The sequence below is a fragment of the Ambystoma mexicanum genome, chromosome 1q (assembly GCF_040938575.1).
Source record: "Ambystoma mexicanum isolate Mex_15411 chromosome 1q, UKY_AmexF1_1, whole genome shotgun sequence".
NCBI lineage: Eukaryota > Metazoa > Chordata > Amphibia > Caudata > Ambystomatidae > Ambystoma > Ambystoma mexicanum.
This window is the reverse complement of record NC_090922.1, coordinates 709,314,958-709,335,689: the sequence shown is the minus strand read 5'-3', so window position 1 is coordinate 709,335,689 and position 20,732 is coordinate 709,314,958. Positions and strand designations below refer to the sequence as shown.

Sequence of the window (20,732 nt, the reverse complement as noted above, 5' to 3'; positions counted from 1 at the left end):
ACAGAGAGAGCGCCAGAGCCGAGCCCAGAGAGAGAGAGCGCCAGAGCCGAGCCCAGAGAGAGAGCGCCAGAGCCGAGCCCAGAGAGAGAGCGCCAGAGCCGAGCCCAGAGAGAGAGAGCGCCAGAGCCGAGCCCAGAGAGAGAGAGAGCGCCAGAGCCGAGCCCAGAGAGAGAGAGAGAGCGCCAGAGCCGAGCCCAGAGAGAGAGAGAGCGCCAGAGCCGAGCCCAGAGAGAGAGAGAGAGAGCGCCAGAGCCGAGCCCAGAGAGAGAGAGAGCGCCAGAGCCGAGCCCAGAGAGAGAGAGAGAGAGAGAGAGAGAGAGCCGAGCCCAGAGAGAGAGAGAGAGCGCGCGCCAGAGCCGAGCCCAGAGAGAGAGAGAGAGAGAGCGCCAGAGCCGAGCCCAGAGAGAGAGCGCCAGAGCCGAGCCCAGAGAGAGAGAGCGCCAGAGCCGAGCCCAGAGAGAGAGAGCGCCAGAGCCGAGCCCAGAGAGAGAGAGCGCCAGAGCCGAGCCCAGAGAGAGAGAGCGCCAGAGCCGAGCCCAGAGAGAGAGAGCGCCAGAGCCGAGCCCAGAGAGAGAGAGCGCCAGAGCCGAGCCCAGAGAGAGAGAGCGCCAGAGCCGAGCCCAGAGAGAGAGAGCGCCAGAGCCGAGCCCAGAGAGAGAGAGCGCCAGAGCCGAGCCCAGAGAGAGAGAGCGCCAGAGCCGAGCCCAGAGAGAGAGAGCGCCAGAGCCGAGCCCAGAGAGAGAGAGCGCCAGAGCCGAGCCCAGAGAGAGAGAGAGAGCGCCAGAGCCGAGCCCAGAGAGAGAGAGAGAGCGCCAGAGCCGAGCCCAGAGAGAGAGAGAGAGCGCCAGAGCCGAGCCCAGAGAGAGAGAGCGCCAGAGCCGAGCCCAGAGAGAGAGAGCGCCAGAGCCGAGCCCAGAGAGAGAGAGAGCGCCAGAGCCGAGCCCAGAGAGAGAGAGAGCGCCAGAGCCGAGCCCAGAGAGAGAGAGAGAGCGCCAGAGCCGAGCCCAGAGAGAGAGAGAGAGCGCCAGAGCCGAGCCCAGAGAGAGAGAGAGAGCGCCAGAGCCGAGCCCAGAGAGAGAGAGCGCCAGAGCCGAGCCCAGAGAGAGAGAGACAGAGAGAGCGCCAGAGCCGAGCCCAGAGAGAGAGAGAGACAGAGAGAGCGCCAGAGCCGAGCCCAGAGAGAGAGAGAGACAGAGAGAGCGCCAGAGCCGAGCCCAGAGAGAGAGAGCGCCAGAGCCGAGCCCAGAGAGAGAGAGCGCCAGAGCCGAGCCCAGAGAGAGAGAGCGCCAGAGCCGAGCCGAGAGAGAGAGCGCCAGAGCCGAGCCGAGAGAGAGAGCGCCAGAGCCGAGCCCAGAGAGAGAGAGAGCGCCAGAGCCGAGCCCAGAGAGAGAGCGCCAGAGCCGAGCCCAGAGAGAGAGAGCGCCAGAGCCGAGCCCAGAGAGAGAGAGACAGAGAGAGCGCCAGAGCCGAGCCCAGAGAGAGCGCCAGAGCCGAGCCCAGAGAGAGCGCCAGAGCCGAGCCCAGAGAGAGAGAGAGAGAGAGAGAGAGAGAGAGAGAGACAGAGACAGAGAGAGCGCCAGAGCCGAGCCCAGAGAGACAGAGAGAGAGACAGAGAGAGCGCCAGAGCCGAGCCCAGAGAGAGAGAGACAGAGAGAGAGACAGAGAGAGCGCCAGAGCCGAGCCCAGAGAGAGAGAGACAGAGAGAGCGCCAGAGCCGAGCCCAGAGAGAGAGAGACAGAGAGAGAGACAGAGAGAGCGCCAGAGCCGAGCCCAGAGAGAGAGAGACAGAGAGAGCGCCAGAGCCGAGCCCAGAGAGAGAGAGAGAGACAGAGAGAGCGCCAGAGCCGAGCCCAGAGAGAGAGAGAGAGAGAGAGACAGAGAGAGCGCCAGAGCCGAGCCCAGAGAGAGAGAGAGAGAGAGAGACAGAGAGAGCGCCAGAGCCGAGCCCAGAGAGAGAGAGAGAGAGAGAGAGAGAGAGAGAGAGAGAGAGAGAGCGCCAGAGCCGAGCCCAGAGAGAGAGAGAGAGAGAGAGAGAGAGAGAGAGAGAGAGCGCCAGAGCCGAGCCCAGAGAGAGAGAGAGAGAGAGAGACAGAGAGAGCGCCAGAGCCGAGCCCAGAGAGAGAGAGAGAGAGAGAGAGAGACAGAGAGAGCGCCAGAGCCGAGCCCAGAGAGAGAGAGAGAGAGAGAGACAGAGAGAGCGCCAGAGCCGAGCCCAGAGAGAGAGAGAGAGAGCGCGCCAGAGCCGAGCCCAGAGAGAGCGAGCGCCAGAGCCGAGCCCAGAGAGAGCGAGCGCCAGAGCCGAGCCCAGAGAGAGCGAGCGCCAGAGCCGAGCCCAGAGAGAGCGAGCGCCAGAGCCGAGCCCAGAGAGAGAGAGAGAGACAGAGAGAGCGCCAGAGCCGAGCCCAGAGAGAGAGAGAGAGAGAGAGACAGAGAGAGCGCCAGAGCCGAGCCCAGAGAGAGAGAGAGAGAGAGAGACAGAGAGAGCGCCAGAGCCGAGCCCAGAGAGAGAGAGAGAGAGAGAGAGAGAGAGAGAGAGAGAGAGAGCGCCAGAGCCGAGCCCAGAGAGAGAGAGAGAGAGAGAGAGAGAGAGAGCGCCAGAGCCGAGCCCAGAGAGAGAGAGAGAGAGAGAGACAGAGAGAGCGCCAGAGCCGAGCCCAGAGAGAGAGAGAGAGAGAGAGAGACAGAGAGAGCGCCAGAGCCGAGCCCAGAGAGAGAGAGAGAGAGAGAGACAGAGAGAGCGCCAGAGCCGAGCCCAGAGAGAGAGAGAGAGAGAGAGACAGAGAGAGCGCCAGAGCCGAGCCCAGAGAGAGAGAGAGAGAGAGAGACAGAGAGAGCGCCAGAGCCGAGCCCAGAGAGAGAGAGAGAGAGCGCGCCAGAGCCGAGCCCAGAGAGAGCGAGCGCCAGAGCCGAGCCCAGAGAGAGCGAGCGCCAGAGCCGAGCCCAGAGAGAGCGAGCGCCAGAGCCGAGCCCAGAGAGAGCGAGCGCCAGAGCCGAGCCCAGAGAGAGCGAGCGCCAGAGCCGAGCCCAGAGAGAGCGCCAGAGCCGAGCCCAGAGAGAGCGCCAGAGCCGAGCCCAGAGAGAGCGCCAGAGCCGAGCCCAGAGAGAGCGCCAGAGCCGAGCCCAGAGAGAGCGCCAGAGCCGAGCCCAGAGAGAGCGCCAGAGCCGAGCCCAGAGAGAGCGCCAGAGCCGAGCCCAGAGAGAGCGCCAGAGCCGAGCCCAGAGAGAGCGCCAGAGCCGAGCCCAGAGAGAGCGCCAGAGCCGAGCCCAGAGAGAGCGAGAGCGGCAGAGCCGAGCCCAGAGAGAGAGAGCGCCAGAGCCGAGCCCAGAGAGAGAGAGAGCGCCAGAGCCGAGCCCAGAGAGAGAGAGAGAGCGCCAGAGCCGAGCCCAGAGAGAGCGAGAGAGCTCCAGAGCCGAGCCCAGAGCGAGAGAGCTCCAGAGCCGAGCCCAGAGAGAGAGAGCGCCAGAGCCGAGCCCAGAGAGAGAGAGAGCGCCAGAGCCGAGCCCAGAGAGAGAGAGAGCGCCAGAGTCGAGCCCAGAGAGAGAGAGCGCCAGAGTCGAGCCCAGAGAGAGAGAGCGCCAGAGCCGAGCCCAGAGAGAGAGAGCGCCAGAGCCGAGCCCAGAGAGAGAGAGCGCCAGAGCCGAGCCCAGAGAGAGAGAGCGCCAGAGCCGAGCCCAGAGAGAGAGAGCGCGAGAGCGCCAGAGCATGCCACACAGACCGTACCACACACAGCAACAGCGCACAGAGAGAGAATGACAGCTCACAGAGAGAGAGAGAATATGACAGCTCACAGAGAGAGAGAGAGAATATGACAGCTCACAGAGAGAGAGAGAGAGAGAGAATATGACAGCTCACAGAGAGAGAGAGAATATGACAGCTCACAGAGAGAGAGAGAGAGAATATGACAGCTCACAGAGAGAGAGAGAGAGAGAGAGAATGACAGCTCACAGAGAGAGAGAGAGAGAGAATGACAGCTCACAGAGAGAGAGAGAGAGAGAATGACAGCTCACAGAGAGAGAGAGAGAGAGAATGACAGCTCACAGAGAGAGAGAGAGAACGACACTCAGAGCGAGCGAGAGGGCACCCGAGCCGAGCAAGAGAACAGAGCAAGAGCCGAGTGACAAAGCCAGAGCCGAGCCCAGAGAGGGCGCGCCAGAGCCGAGCCCAGAGAGGGCGCGCCAGAGCCGAGCCCAGAGAGGGCGCGCCAGAGCCGAGCCCAGAGAGGGCGCGCCAGAGCCGAGCCCAGAGAGAGGCCGAGCCCAGAGAGAGGGCGCGCCAGAGCCGAGCCCAGAGAGAGGGCGCGCCAGAGCCGAGCCCAGAGAGAGGGCGCGCCAGAGCCGAGCCCAGAGAGAGGGCGCGCCAGAGCCGAGCCCAGAGAGAGGGCGCGCCAGAGCCGAGCCCAGAGAGAGGGCGCGCCAGAGCCGAGCCCAGAGAGAGAGAGCGCCAGAGCCGAGCCCAGAGAGAGAGAGAGCGCCAGAGCCGAGCCCAGAGAGAGAGAGAGAGCGCCAGAGCCGAGCCCAGAGAGAGAGAGAGCGCCAGCATGCCACACACAGACCATGCCACACACATCAACAGCGCACAGAGAGAGAATGACAGCTCACAGAGAGAGAGAGAACGACACACAGAGCATGCGAGCGAGAGGGCACCCGAGCCGAGCAAGAGAACAGAGAAAGAGCCGAGTGACAAAGCCAGAGCCGAGAGAGGGCACGCCAGAGCCGAGCCGAGAGAGGGCACGCCAGAGCCGAGCCGAGAGAGGGCACGCCAGAGCCGAGCCGAGAGAGGGCACGCCAGAGCCGAGCGAGGGCACGCCAGAGCCGAGCCGAGAGAGGGTGCCATAGGCGCAACAGCACACAGAGAGAATGACAGCTCACAGAGAGAGAGAGAGAACGACACACAGAGCGAGCGACAGAGAGAGCGAGCGAAAGAGAGCGAGTGACAGAGCGACAGAGCGAGTGACAGAGCGAGTAACAGAATGAGCGAACGCGAGTGAGAGAGAGCGAGACAGGGCAAGTGAGACAGGGCAAGCGAGAGGGTGCTAGAGGGTGGGTGAGAGAGCGAGAGGTTGGGCGAGAGAGAGCGAGAGTGAGAGGCTGAGCAGGGGCGAGAGCAAGAGAGCGCGGGCGAGAGAGCAAGAGAGCACGGGCGAGAGAGCAAGAGCGCAGGCGAGAGAGCACGAGTGAGCGTGACACAGAGCGAGAAAGAGCAAAAGAGCGCAAGAGAGAGCAAAAGAGCACGAGAGAGAGCAAAAGAGCGCGAGAGAGAGAGCAAAAGAGCGAGAGAGAGCAAAAGAGCGAGAGAGAGAGCAAAAGAGCGAGAGAGAGAGCAAAAGAGCGCGAGAGAGCAAAAGAGCGCGAGAGAGCAAAAGAGCGCGAGAGCGAGCGAGAGGGCGCAAGCAAGAGAGCGTAAGCGAGAGGGCGAGAGAGGGCGAGAGCGCGCAGGCCCCGGCAAGATGGTAATGCCAAGAAAGTTGTTGAATGTGGCTCTGGAACAGCTTCACTAGCCTACCCACATATCAAAAGAGCATGTGGCTGCAGCGATAAGTGAGGATCGGTTCATGACAAATGTACATGAACATATGTGTGAATCTGTGAGCAACTGCATGACATGTCAAAGGGTTTTATGTGGTTACACTTTGAAAGTGAAACGAGGAACTTTGCTGTGACTGAAAGGGTCCTTCGGCACTGGTATATAGACTACGTCGCTGTCATAAATCACCAATGTATCAATTGAAAAGGATACGGTAGCCAAAAAAGGATACAATTGGTAGGGCTCTTCCGGATTCTTTTTCACACGACTTGATTGTAGGTAAGTCAAATTAGACCTTCCAAATGATACAACTCTCTGACTGATGAAACAGGCAGAGAGATGGATCACTGGAAAGGGCGTGGGTATTTTATCAGACGTACGCTTAGGATAGATAAAGTATCATAAGAAACTGTCCCAAACTCAAATCACTATGATAGCACAGTATTAGCATTAATTCAAAACACTGAAGAAAACCAGGAGTTGAACCAACGACAAAGGAGGGGAAGATTAGTAAGGGAGACTTATCCCGAACGGCACAAGCTCACGCTAGATACCGGGTTGGTGCACCACAGGATAGCGTCCAAAGTACTGTGCACAATCACCTTCCAATAGTTCATGAAATATTTCCTTTCCCATGAAGAACACAAAATTAGAAGTTCACCTGTTAACTGTCACAGGTACCAAAGGTTCAAAGTAGTTCAGAAAGACACGTGCAGGATTGCACGCGGCAGTGTACACGCAGCCAGGACAGCCGCGCTTGGAGACAGCGTTTCCGCGTGGAGATTTAGCACGCGAACAGGATACGTGCAGCCCAGGACAGCCGCGCTTGAAAACAGCATCCGCATGTGGAGATTTGGCACGCGAACAGGATACACGCAGCCCAGGACAGCCGCGCTTAAAAACAGCGTCGGCGTGGAGATTTGACACGCGAACAGGATACACGGCTCCAGGAATTAGCTTGTGGAGGAAAACACGCTCCAAAAGGCCAAAGAAGTTGCTGAAAGGAATGCGAGGACGCAGGTCCGGAGTTCAGCTACAAAACGCCAAAAATTAATTAATCAGAAGCAGCGATCGACGTTTCCACGCTGCTTATGTACGTACTGCCGTGATACACGTGACGGAACTAAGTCACGTGAATTTAACGACGTGAAAAATGCAGACGTCGTTTTCCGGGCAATGCATCGAACAACCTCCATTTCGAATAGAATGGTCTAGCGGTTCTATGGGCGTAACTCATTTTGTATGGAGAGGTTGTTTCCGGTCCAGAGATATGTCCAGCAGGCATGACAGTGCCACCCCCCAAAGGAGCAACCTCTCCCCTTTTCGAGTGGAATCGCCTTAATAAAGCAGGAGCATGAATGTTAGACAGAGGTTCCCAGGATCTATCCTCGGGACCATAGCCTTTCCAATCCACCAGATAATACGGCTTCCCAGACCGTAGCCTCATGTCCAGTATGTCCTGTACTTCATATTCGTCTGACCCTTTCACAGAAATAGCAACAGGCCGTATAGGCAATCTAGTAGCATCAGAGCACGGTTTGATGAGTGACACGTGGAATACAGGATGCACTCGCCACCGTTGTGGCAATGCCAGACGGACAGCAGCCGGATTTATAACGTGGAGCACTTCACTTCATATGGCCCGATGTATTTAGGCAACAATTTCTTTTTACCAGGTATCCTCAAGTTTTTAGTGGACAGCCATACCTTCATACCTGCTTTGTAGACAGGTGCAGGGATTCTATGAGCATCGGCATATGTCTCATCTCGTTTTTTAGCTTGCTCCAATTGCTGCTTAACTTTCGTCTGTAGACTTTATAGATCTCTATTACGTCCTGCTGCAGGAGTATCCAAAGACAAACTGGAATCCAAAGGAATGGATCGGGGGTGTTGCCCATACAGAGCATAGAAAGGCGAAGTATCTATGGCAGGAATTATTATAGGCAAACTCCGCTGCCGGCAGGACATTGAGCCAATCTGACTGAAACTGCAGGCACAAACATCGCAGATATTGTTCCATAGTGCTATTGACTCTCTCAGTCTGTCCATCCGTTTGAGGGTGATAAGCACTGGACAACCTGTCATCAATTAGTAATGCCGAATTTAGTGCTCTCCAAAAACGTGACGCAAATTGTGAGCCCCTGTCAGTGATTATCACTGAAGGTAGGCCAAAAAACCGGAATATATGCCGAATGAATAAATCAGCCAGACCAGCAGCTGTTAGTAAACCAATACAGGGGATAAAAAGTGCCAATTTTGTAAAGTAGTCCACCGCAACCCATATGGTATTGTAGCCATTATTTCTTGGAAGTTCTACCACAAAATCCATTGATATCATGTCCCATGTTTTTTTAGGAACAGGTAGGGACTGGAGTAAACCCACTGGTTTGCCAGGAGTGTTCTTGCATTGACTGCATACAGAACATGTTGAAACATAATGTATAACATCTTGTGTTATAGACGGCCATCAACATCATCTTTTCAGCAACTCTAGGGTCTTCTTCTGTCCAGGATGGGCTGCAATCAAGGAATCATGACCCCAACTGAGGGCCTTGTTCCGAGTGGTACCAGTTGGTAGATAGAGTACTCCTTGTTTGAAAGGTAAACCATTGTATATATCAAAATTCAATTCCTGAATCAATTGTGGATTTAGTTTCACCCACTCCTGTAACTCGTTTTTTAGGGAAGGTTGTGCAGAACAACTACATATCACGTGATCTGCCAACAACTTATTTTGCACCGATGGTTCTTCCTTCACCTCTTCACCGATGCGAGACAAAGCATCCGACTTGACATGTTGTCTGGCAGGGCGATAAGTAATCTGGAAATCGTATTGAGCAAAAAAGACATGCCATCTGCCCTGTCTAGCTGTAAGACATTTCATAGTTTTGAATGCCTGAAGATTTCTATGATCCAAGTACACCAGCACCTGATGTTTGGCCCCAAGAAGATGATGTCGCCATTCTCCGAAAGCATCCTTGATTGCAAGTAATTCACGCTCAGTGACAGTATAGTTCTGTTCGTATGAGGTAAGCTTACGTGAGAAGAAAGCAACTGGATGCTCCTCCTTGGTTTCTGCACAAACTTGCGAAAGTACAGCTCCTGTAGAAACACTGGAAGCATCTGCTTCAACGATAAACTGACAATCCGGATCAGGATGTTGAAGTACAGGTGCAGTGGTAAATGCTTCCTTTAACATCTCAAAAGATGCTTGGGCATTCTGGTTCCAACTAGTTAAAGCTGTCAATGGGGCCACTGTTTTGGAGAAAGAACGAATAAATCTGCGATAAAAATTCGCAAAACCTAGGAATGACTGTAATGACTTGACATTGTGTGGAACGGGCCAATTCAATATGGCCTTCACTTTGGAACGACTCATTCGAACACCTTGATTGGTAATGTCATAACCCAGAAATTCCACTTCTTGTGTATGAAAGACACATTTCTCGGCTTTAACAAAAAGCTTGTTCTCTCTCAGTCTTTGTAAGACAGCTAACACGTGTTCAACATGTTCTGGAAAAGACAATGAATATATCAAAATGTCATCCCAGTAAATCACCACAAATTGGTCCATCATATCTCTGAAGATATCGTTCATGAAGAACTGAAATGTTGCGGGAGCGTTACAAAGACCAAAAGGCATCACTAAATATTCATAAAGGCCGTACCGCGTCTTAAAAGCGGTCTTCCATTCGTCTCCTTCACGAATGCGAACCAGATCGTAAGCACCCCGCAAGTCCAATTTGGAAAAGTACTTGGAAGTTCCTAATTGATCTAACAGAACATTTATCAATGGTAAATGGTAAAGGGTACTGATTCTTTATGGTGATGTTGTTAAGAGCCCTGTAATCAATGCAAGGCCTTAGATCTCCTTCTTTCTTCGGAACAAAGAATAAAGAAGAAGCAGCCGGCGATTGAGATGGCCGTATAAATCCCATATCAAGAGCTTTATCGATGTATTCTTTCAAGACAACATCTTTTTTGGGAATTAAAGAATAGACTCGACCAGTAGGGATTTTAGCTCCAGGAATTAGTTCAATTGGACAATCATACTGCCTATGTGGAGGCAGCTGTTCTGCCTGGCCTTTGTCAAACACATCAGCAAAATCTGTATATTCACTTGGTATATGTGTACCGCTCTGATGTACCACACACAATAGTGGAAATTCCCTCCATAGAGGTTTGTGATTTATTTGACACCTCCGGACAGGTAAAGCAATGTTCATTGCAAAAAACGGAAGGATATTGGATCGATCCCGTAACCCAGTCAATGGCGGGATTATGAAGAGTCAACCAAGCAAGTCCAAGTAATATTTTGTACTGAGGAGCCGCAATGACATCGAAGACTATTTCCTCCGAATGACCATTTAATAAAGTCATCTGAATAGGTACAGTCTCCTGAGTTACCATACCGGAAATCAAGACCGATCCATCCACAGTATTAACAGTTTCAGGTTTGTTCTTGTCTACAAGGGGTATAGAACATTTCTTGGCATATGTGATATCGATGTAATTATTAGTGGCTCCAGAATCCACCATAGCCTTGGAAACCAATTATTGATCATCAAAACGTAAAGTCATCTCAACAGCTATAGGTGGGTGCGCTGGAAATGTAATGGAGTCCGATGTAACACTCGACACAGGGACTCCTGCTACTGTCGAGTTTTGGCGTTTCCCGAAGGCTTAACTGGTTTTTTAGGACATGCCGCCAGTAAATGCTCAGATGAACCGCAATACATACATAAATAGTTTTTTCTTCGGTTCTCTCTTTCTGCTCTAGACAACCAGCCTCTCACCGCACCAATTTGCATTGGTTCAGGATCATTCGAAGAAGCTGTCGATGTCTCAGAACGAACCGGTGCATGCAGGAAAGGTTTTCTCTCCCCTTTGCGAGCATTTCTTCGGGCATCAATTTGTAAAATCAAATCAAGAAACTCTGAGAAACCTGTAGGAACCACGGGGACCGTGGACAAGGCATCTTTGAGTTCTTCTGAGAGACCTTTGTAGAAAACAGCCGTCTTCTTGCCTTCAGGCCATTGGGTTTCGGCTGTTAATTGGTTGAATCGGGCGATGTAAGCCAACAGAGGTTGACTGCTTTGTTGTAGATTCAGCAACTCCAGATCTGTGGCTTGAGTAGCGTAGCGCATATCAAAGACTTTGCTCATAGCAGCCAGAAGATCATCGCAATCGTACAACAAGGGGCTATTTGATTCCAATAAAGGATTAGCCCAAGCAGCCGCTGTACCCCCCCAAATGGGAAAGCACGAATGCTGCTTTAGTAGTTAGGTCGGGAAACGAATTAGGCCGGCAAAGGAAATAAAGTCGGCACTGATTAACAAAAGTTCTATAGGTTTTAGGATCACCTGTGAACCTTTCCGGGGGAGCCAACGGAAACTGTGTTGGCATAACCACTTTAAGAGTTTCCTGTGATAATGATGGTGCCGTAGTCCCAGATCCAGGTGCAGTGGCTACTGGAACCTGTGCTCCCTGAGGAGTGGCATGCATGGCATCTTGCATAACATCCATTCGATGCCATAGCATGACCTGTGCCGTAATCATTTCATTTCTCAAGTCAGTGATTAACTGAGTCAAAACAGTTAAAGGATCCGTACCCTCCATGGCTTCTGATTCTGTCATAAATCACCAATGTATCAATTGAAAAGGATACGTTAACCAAAAAAGGATACAATTGGTAGGGCTCTTCCGGATCCTTTTTCACACGACTTGATTGTAGGTAGGTCAAATTAGACCTTCCAAATGATACAACTCTCTGACTGATGAATCAGGCAGAGAGATGGATCACTGGAAAGGGCGTGGGTATTGTATCGGAAGTACGCCTAGGATAAAGCATCATAAGAAACTGTCCCAAACTCAAATAACTATGATAGCACAGTATTAGCATTAATTCAAAACACTGACCTTATGGCAAAAAACTGAAGTATTCAACGAAAGTCTCTTGAAGAAAACCAGGAGTTGAACCAACGACAAAGGAGGGGAAGATTAGTAAGGGAGACTTATCCCGAACGGCACGAGGCTCACGCTAGATACCGGGTTGGTGCACCACAGGATAGCGTCCAAAGTACTGTGCACAATCACCTTCCAAGAGTTCATGAAATACTTCCTTTCCCACGAAGAACAAAAAAATTAGAAGTTCACCTGTTAACTGTCACAGGTACCAAAGGTTCAAAGTAAGTAGTTCAGAAAACCACGTGCAGGATTGCACGCGACAGTGTACACGCAGCCAGGACAGCCGCGCTTGGAGACAGCGTTTCCGCGTGGAGATTTAGCATGCGAACAGGATACGCGCAGCCCAGGACAGCCGCGCTTGAAAACAGCGTCCGCGTATGGAGATTTGGCATGCGAACAGGATACACGCAGCTCAGGACAGCCGCGCTTGCAGACAGCGTCCGCGTGGAGATTTGGCATGCGAACAGGATACACACAGCCCGGACAGCCGCGCTTGAAGACGTCCGCGTGAAGATTTGGCATGCAAACAGGATACACGCAGCCCAGGACAGCCGCGCTTGGAGACAGCGTCCGCGTGGAGATTTGACACGCGAACAGGATACATGGCTCCGGGAATTAGCGTGTGGAGGAAAACACGCTCCAAAAGGCCAAAGAAGTTGCTGAAAGGAATGCGAGGATGCAGGTCTGGAGTTCATCTACAAAACGCCAAAAATCAATTAATCAGAAGCAGCGATCGACGTTTCCACGCTGCTTATGTACGTACTGCCGTGATACACGTGACGGAACTAAGTCACGTGAATTTAACGACGTGAAAAATGCAGACGTCGTTTTCCGGGCAATGCATCGAACAACCTCCATTTCGAATAGAATGGTCTAGTGGTTCTATGGGCATAACTCATTTTGTATGGAGAGGTTGTTCCCGGTCCAGAGATATGTCCAGCAGGCATGACAGTCGAAAGATAGGTGTACCTCTTATAGATACATGCTTAATGTGGTATATCTGTTTTCACGTTGGCTTGAGGCTGGTCCCTGTGCCCATAATGAAGCCCGTTCAGCGGCCAAATTCTTGGTGAGTGTGGTATTCCCGAGGGGGGCATCCCTGACGAAATTTGCTGTGACAATGGTCATTATTTTGCAAATTATTTGATTGGGGAAATAACTGCCTTCTAGGAATACACACACAAACAATGTACCATTTACCGTCCACAGGCCAACCGTGTGGCTGAGAGATGAATGGCTTACTAAAAGAGCGCTTGGCTAAGCTAACACTGACGCTTGGTAAGACATGGTTGTACTGCTTACCTCCTGCTCTCTTTGCGTTGCAAAAATTCGCCTCAAGGAGACCATCACCTCACTCCTCATGAAATTCTTACTGTTCGGAGAATGCATGCACCCATCTTTCCGGCACGTACAATTTTGGATGCCAACTCTTCTGCTAACATTCTGGGGGAGAGGTTGCATATGAACCTCACAGAACTTACAAGATTGCTTGCCTATATATCACAACTGACAAACCCAAGGACACAGACAGCGCAAGCAGGTGAAATAAACAATGGTGAGCAGGCAAGGGAATTTCCGCGAGCAGCACTTCTCTATCAAGAAGACAAGTTTGGTTGTCAAAAACCACATTCGAAAGTGGAAAGAAGAACATTTTACTGGTCCGCACACAGTGACATACCAAACACCAACGGCTGTCAAGGTTGAGGGTTGTCGAGGATGGGTCCACCTCACAGACGTGCGCTGGGACAAGAGCTCCCCCGGAGAAGAGTGTCAGAGCACAACGTGATGGGGAGTATACATCAGCGCTCATTAACTTTTTTCTCAGCAATAGGGTTTTATAGAAGATCAACAAGCGAAGAAGGAGAAGGTGTTTTGCAAGAGAATGTTATTATAGACAGACGGCCACACATTTATACGGAGCGTAGTAATATTAACATGCATGAGTATCAGTCCTCCAGATAAGGTGCGTATCAGGCCTTTTTACGCACAGAAATCTTGTCAATACGGCTCTTTTAATTCTTCCTTGTGTACCACTTACACAGGCTATTTATGGCAGCACCCCCACAAATCATAGAGCTCACTGGTGACAGCCTGGCTTGCAGCAGCTTGCAAATCCACTCTTTACTTTAGTAATCGACACAGTTCCTTGAAAGAAGCAACTGGAATGAGTCCTGGTCTGTTTATTTTTTTTAACACTCTCCTCTATTAATGATTCAATCAAGATAATATTTTCTGAGTAATGTAAAAGGGAAGTTGTGTTTTGTTCGCTTTGTTCAACTGCCTGCATTTTCTAGATTACAGTGTTATTAGAGCATCTTGAATCATGAACATTCTTTTCACTTTGCTTCAGGACACAGGTAGTATTGTGTAAAATGAAAATTGTCTTAAACAAGGGCTGCATTTCTGCTTCATTGGCTTTAATAGAGGCAGCGCAGTAGCAGAAGCATGGGCATTTATTTCATACTTTGTTTTCATCATAGAAGCTCACCAATTACATAGCTAGGCATGTGGTCTGAACTTTAACTCCCTTTCTGATCACCCACTGCAAGCAGGTATAATGGATACAGGTAGAATCAGTGCTGTATATATTTTCAGTGGCACAGATTGCACCTGTACCTCTCAACACGACTGATATATATATATATATATATATTCAGGCAACGTGGCCTAATTTATCAATGGAGCTGCTATAGCGTACGCATGTCATGGCACAATGCCAAATATTCACAGAAAGGCTGATTGCATCATGCCCACATTTTTTAGCAGGACCGCTATATTTTGGGACAGTAACTGAATTTTTTAAGCTGCTGTTAAAGCACGAACATGTGTTGGCATTTTCTGCAGCGAGGTAAAGTACAGAGCAAGAACAGTGTCTGAGCTCTTCCCAACAACCTCTGACAGTGTGAGAAGATGGCATTTCTGTCATATACTTCAATCCCTTCTACTCAGTCTTGCGCTTTTCAAAACTTCTGCTTCTCCCATGTCGGATTACTGAATCCCAATGCCAAAAATCTAGCACATTTCAAAGTCTCATTATGAATCCCCTGACTAATGTAGGATAGTCCAAACAGGCTTAGAGCTTTTGACAAGCCTGACATGGAACTGCCAGTATATGTGCCGTTCAATGTTAACAGCCTGTTGGCAAAAACAGCTCAGTGGGTCAATAACCCAGCCACAGAGATTATTGTGTAAATCCTGTTAATAGGCGAGTTAATGAGTCTGCATCAGAGATATGCATTTAAGATGCAGGCAACATTCAATTGTAACACAGTTGACTTAACTTTCAACTTATCAAAAGCACTATTAAATGTTTAGTGATTCAGAACACATTTCATCCGGCATGCTCTACTTATAATGGCTCATAACACAACTCATCAGGGCTGCTATGCTTGTAATGGCTCAGAGCACAACTCATCAGGGCTGCTATGCTTGTAATGGCTCAGAATGACATAAAGAAACATTGCTGCAAAGAGGAAAATGCACTCAACACTTAGCCTAATGTGCTACATTGGTGGAGTACCTTACATTAACTGGGGTTCTCTTGTGTGTGTCAAATCCAGCCCCTAGTTAAGACCATATTGATGCATGGTTCATATGAAGAATAACCACATTTACCACATTTTCAGTGTATAAATTGTAATATTTTAGTGCTCTCAATGGTATAGGAAAAATACAAAGAAAGGATACAATATATTCAGTATCAAATTATAACTAAAAAGTGTAGATTAAATCATAAACATGTATAGAGAAAAGTGAAAAAAAAGTCAGCATTTTTCAATCATATATTTTCACATGGTCAATGTGAAAGGACAGAAATAGAAAGAGTAATGAAGTGAAAGCGTGAGTAAGCCACAACCCAGTGCTTAAAAAGGGGAAGATAAGAGGAAGATATACTCTAGTTGGAAAAAGAAGAATAGAAATAAATAAAACCATTTCATGGTGACAGTTCCATATATTCAAATTGTGGAAAGATCTAGAGATTTCAAAAGGGGGTTGTCAAACCCCTGAAGTCTTTGATATCTACTACTGTATATTTGTGTACATTGCTTTTGAAAGAGTCCTAGAGTTTTTTAGTTATTTTAGAAATCTTTTTCGCAGGACTTCTTATGGGGAACACCCACTGGGTTTGCCTAAGCATGTAGGGGGACAAAAGACATAAGTAATAAAACAAGATTAGCCAAAGAATGGTCTGCTTCCAGGCTGTCTAATAGGTCCCAAACGAGGGGACAATGTCCAAATGTTCAAAGAAGGAAAATCTGGAAGCCAGTCCCCCGTATCCTTTTTTTTGCATTTCGGTGGTTATGTGTTACCACCTTCAATGGCTCAGAACACAGGCCTCATCAGAGCTGCTATACCTGTGATGGCGCAGAACAGACATTTCCAATTTTATGTATATTGTTTGAATACTATTATCTATGCCCTATCAATACTGTACTATTGTCTTTTACCTGTAACCTGATGTTCAAAGCGCATATATACCCCCGGGTCAAGAGCGCTATATAAATAAATAAACAAACAAACAAACAAACAAACATCTCATTTGGGCTGCTATAGTTGTAATGGCTCAGAAGAAGCACATGCCATGAGGACTGATATATGTGTAATGGCTCAGAACACACCCTCAGCAGGGCTGCTATACCTGTGATGGCTCAGAAGTAGAATACGCACATCCCATGAGGACCACTATACTTGTAATGGCTCAGAAGAAGCAAATCCCATGAGGACTGCTATACTTGTAATGGCTAATAAGACATCTCATCTGGGCTGCTATACCTGTTACAGCTCAGAACACACAGCTCAGCAGGGCTGCTATACCTGTGATGGCTCGGAACACACAACTCTTAAGGGCTGCTATACTTGTAATGGCTCAGAATACACACCTCATCGAGGCTGCTATACCTGTAATGGCTCAAAACACACATCTAATATGGGCTCTTGTATGTGTAATGGCATACAGTGTTGGTAAAGCATCTGCATTCAATCAAGTGCTGCATCTGGTCAGACAAACCTGTAATTCCCAGCCTAATGGCCAAAAGAAGGTTGGCACACATTTAAAAAGGAGCACCCAGTGGTAAAGCAGCACTAGATTTTTAAATAGAAAAGACCAACGGAGAACCTAAGCAATACAGAAGAACAAAGGTGTGGCCGGGCCGGGGCAGTGGTGGGGAAGGGACAGAGAAAATAACAATCCAAAACAGGAATTTGAGCAACAGGAAGAGAGAGCAATGAGCTACATGATAGGGCAACAAAGAAAGTGAGAAGGGAAACACAGTTAATAATAGGACAAACACACAATAGGAGTGAGGGATAGAAGCAGAGAAAAAGAGACATTTGGAGACAGTAAAATTAAACACAGATCAACAGCAGGTGGGGAGAGATGGAAATAGAAAAGCAAGGCTAGAGAAGGGCAGGCCAATAACATAAGAGACAGGGCAAGAAAGATAATCAAAAGGAGTAGCAACCATAATCCGACACAATGAAAAAACAGATATAGCCAAAGTAATGATACGAGAGGAAGAAGAATTATATCAATCGATACAGCAAGTTATAGGTGGGAAAAAGCAACAATAGAATGCAGAGATGGGAGAGGCAGAGGAAACACAGTAGCAAAGGGAAGGAGAGATGGAGCAAAAACACAGAGTTGCTGTCAAGCAGGTAGTGCCAGGCAGAAAAAGTAGACCCGAGAGGCAGAGAAGTGATGCTGGCAGCGTGAGGGACTTGTATGAATCTCCCGATGTAACTAGCTGGCATAAGTATCATGGAGATGAACCTGGGTAGCATGCATCTACAAGGTTCTTGTGTGGAGAAAATGTTTTCCACAGGTGCAATAAATTATTTAGAACCACTTCGAAATACAGGTGTTTTGTCACTTATGTTTTCAAAAAAAGTTACATTTTACGCACTAATTGGATAGTTGTCAGACACATTCTACTCTCTTGCGAAGGTGAAAAATAATTTTTACTCTCTTGAAATTGGATTAACTCTCTAATTAAAAAAAAATGGAGTAAAATACTCTCACTCCAAAATCTAATTTGGAGCACTGGTGACAAATACATCGCCAGGGGTTAATAGAATCCAATTATCACGAGACGCCCAAGCAGCAGGGAGCTAAAAGACTAAATGCCCACCGATTATCACCTCGTTGTCTTTTATCACTGGTTCCTGCACATCAGCCCATTGCTGAAGACAGAAATGTAGAGCTTTTCAGTGGGTATTTAGTGTTTCACCTCGCAGCTGGCTTGCCATCTTGTGATAATTGGTGGCTATTAACACTGGGTGGGGTTTTTTTTGCTTTAAATGTGCACTTTGGAACTTGTGTTACAAGCTTAATTTATTGGAGCCCTTCAGGTCGTCTCTTCCAAGTGTTAACCTGAAGGGATCCAGCAAATAAAGCTTGTAACACGAACGTGGCAAAGGGCACATTTAAAGGCCAAGAATGAAAATAATACAGAAAGACATCTATTATTATAAGACTACCGATTGGCAACATGAGGGCAGTTGCTGGGGGGCCCCAACGCTGTACCTGATTGGGAGGCTAGATGATGTGATAACGGTACGAGAACAGCATAATGAGGATCTGACTAATAGAAATAGGAAGGTTACTATTGTATTGTAGTTGTCATCTATATAGCACCTTTTACCATTATTATATTCCCAATGAGCTGGTGGTGGGAACGCCCCCTGGGGCCCAAGTCCAGAGTGTTGGAGATCACAGAGCAGGATTAGAACGCGTGTGTGCATTTGGCCAAATAAGGCTTAGCAGGGATGAGCAGGCTCCGGTAGAAAGCACCATATATCAACCTCAATATCACACTGCATGGTCCTAATGCCAGGAGACACTCCTGGTTTTACCTCGAGACACAGTGGTTTTGATTGTATCTCCGTGACATATGGGATGTTCTCAGAATCCCCTGCAAGCTTCAACTAGTAAAGAATTGAATTTCAGCTTGTATTTTAACTTTGCTACATTTTGAACCTTGGGAGTGCTTTACGGGAGCCAACTGATCAAAAAAGTCATACACACGGTCACTTTAACTGAATATTTAGTGGTGCAAGTTTCATTTTCAGTACACTAGAACCTTTAACTGGTTTCTTTTTTTAAATCACGGCATTAAAACTCTTAATATGGTATAAAACGTGTAAGGTGTCCCATGACCTCCCACTAACCACACGTGCAGTGCCTTTATTTCCCTTGCTGGCTGCCAGTTTCAACAATGGCAGTTTGTGTGACATTTGGCAAGTTCTGCAGCCCCCGATTCTCTGACTGCTCTGCATAACAACATGCTGGGTTACATTGGCAGTGCTCGGTCTGTACCTTCTGATACCCCGAGTGATCCGGGGCAGTGGCCACTAATATCAGTTTGTATAGCACTTCATGACACTTTCCTCCAGCTTTTAGTGTTGTAATAACAGGCATTATAATTTGCCTAATAAACCTACACTTAACTTATTGGCCTAAGCAGTGCTAAATATTTTTTAAGAAACGTCTCTTCGGCCATCTATGTATGCTTACACGCAGGGTCGGACTGGGTCAATAGGTTAATAACCGAAGGAACAGACCAACATTACAGCGTGTGTAATTTATTTGGTCGAGGCCGTATTTTTAGGAAAAGTGCCCGTTTGATCAGTTACTAGACTGTGCATCCGGTATTCTTGTCCCATGTTACTGCCAAACCATGGCTTAAAAATTACTATTTGAAGCAAATTTTACTAAAAGAAAACCTTGGTCTGCAAGTAAATATTTGCGATTGCAGGCCATTGGTGCCCGGCTTCTTTTTATACCCAGACTGATCCTACTGACGTGATGTGTGATGTTGGAAAGATCTGTGTTCTCTGGCAACATAGGCGACTCCACTAAGAGGTCTGTTTGTCTGCCAAATTGAGCGATATTTGGCAGATTTTATTCCGTGGGGAAATGCTCTACAGATCAAAAAAGTAACAGGGGAATCACCTGCTCATCCTCCTGCATAGAAGCCGCCAAGGGCAGTCCATCCGCCACTCGGGCGATCATGGTCAGCAACACCATGGTGACTCTGGTCTTATAGTCTTCTTCGAATGGTAGCGACTAGTTCCCATTAGAGTAAATGACCTAGAAACGTTTTGCCATCACGTGATTTACACGTTACGTTTTTTTGTATCTCGTGATCCACTATGAGCGCTGCTAGCGGGCGTTAGGGTCGCAAAGCATAGCTATTGAGCCATAGTGTTAAGCCAGTTAAGCAGTCATTCTGGATCTGAAATATACGAGTTAGCGAAGAATTACCAGATCCGTTTTTTAACCATGTTATGTTCATGGGCGGATCAGAAACAACCAGCATTCCAGGCATTATGAGACTCCAACTCCGTTATAAACGGGGCTTATTTACCGGCACTCATTACACCTCCTCATATTCTTCATCGTCGCAGTACTTATGAGCTACTTATCTCAGAGGCCTAGCCTGGATTGTCTAACAAGTGTGGCCTGAAGGTAATGTAGTTGGGTCCACCACAGTGACATTAACATCTGTAAATTCCCAGCTGCAGCTGAGTGGGCATTTACAGATATTGAGTGGGTCTGCCCGCTCATGCCCTACCTTGTCTATGCCTCTGTTTTACCTCTCATGCAGGTACCTTTCTCTTAACGTGAATTATCCTCATTCCTTAGGTATATACCTCTCCTTTCCTCTTCTGCCGTCAGTTAAATATCACCTTGCCATAGGGCCAAACAACACCTGACGGTTGGGAGAAGCGGGACACAAGTACTGTGACAGGGAAGAGTAGGACTATGAGTAATGAATATTACTGGTAACTAATCCTTGCATTACCACTACATCCCTCTTCCCAGTACTTACGCTTACATGCAAACCCTCCCAATGCATTCCTATGAGGAAAATGCATTCTCCCGATTTCAGTGCTGAAATCTCCCTCTCAGCGCCTTCAGAATGTTGGCATGTCTGCTTACATGTGAAGAATACCAACTGCAGACAGTGAATGAGCCTAGAAAAAAACATACCCAGACATCTGATGCCAAGTTGCAGCACTAAACATTCCAGATCCAAGAGTGCTTGCCTCCTGATTGTACAGGTTAAAACTTTTCATATCCCTGTGCATGAGAACGTGCGTGTGTCCATTCTCAAGCCTCCAACGTGCCATGGTGCCAAAATCAGGGACATGGACCCGGGGAAATGCAATGTTAACTTTTATTTCACTTTCCCTTTTCTGCCCAAAGCAATAGACTACCCTCGCGCATGCCTCAGAATGC

At 48.8% G+C, this 20,732-nt stretch overlaps 1 protein-coding gene across 1 annotated transcript in view; it reads right to left on the bottom strand.

Moving 5' to 3' along the window:
- SEC22B (SEC22 homolog B, vesicle trafficking protein) overlaps positions 1-19,590 on the bottom strand; it is a 405,344-nt gene extending 385,754 nt beyond the window's left edge. The window contains exon 1 of the mRNA XM_069641336.1: positions 19,443-19,590. Within this exon, the coding sequence (XP_069497437.1) occupies positions 19,443-19,517 (75 nt within the window). The 5' untranslated portion in view covers positions 19,518-19,590. The remainder of the gene's footprint in view (positions 1-19,442) is intronic.
- Between the last annotated feature and the right edge of the window lie 1,142 nt (positions 19,591-20,732).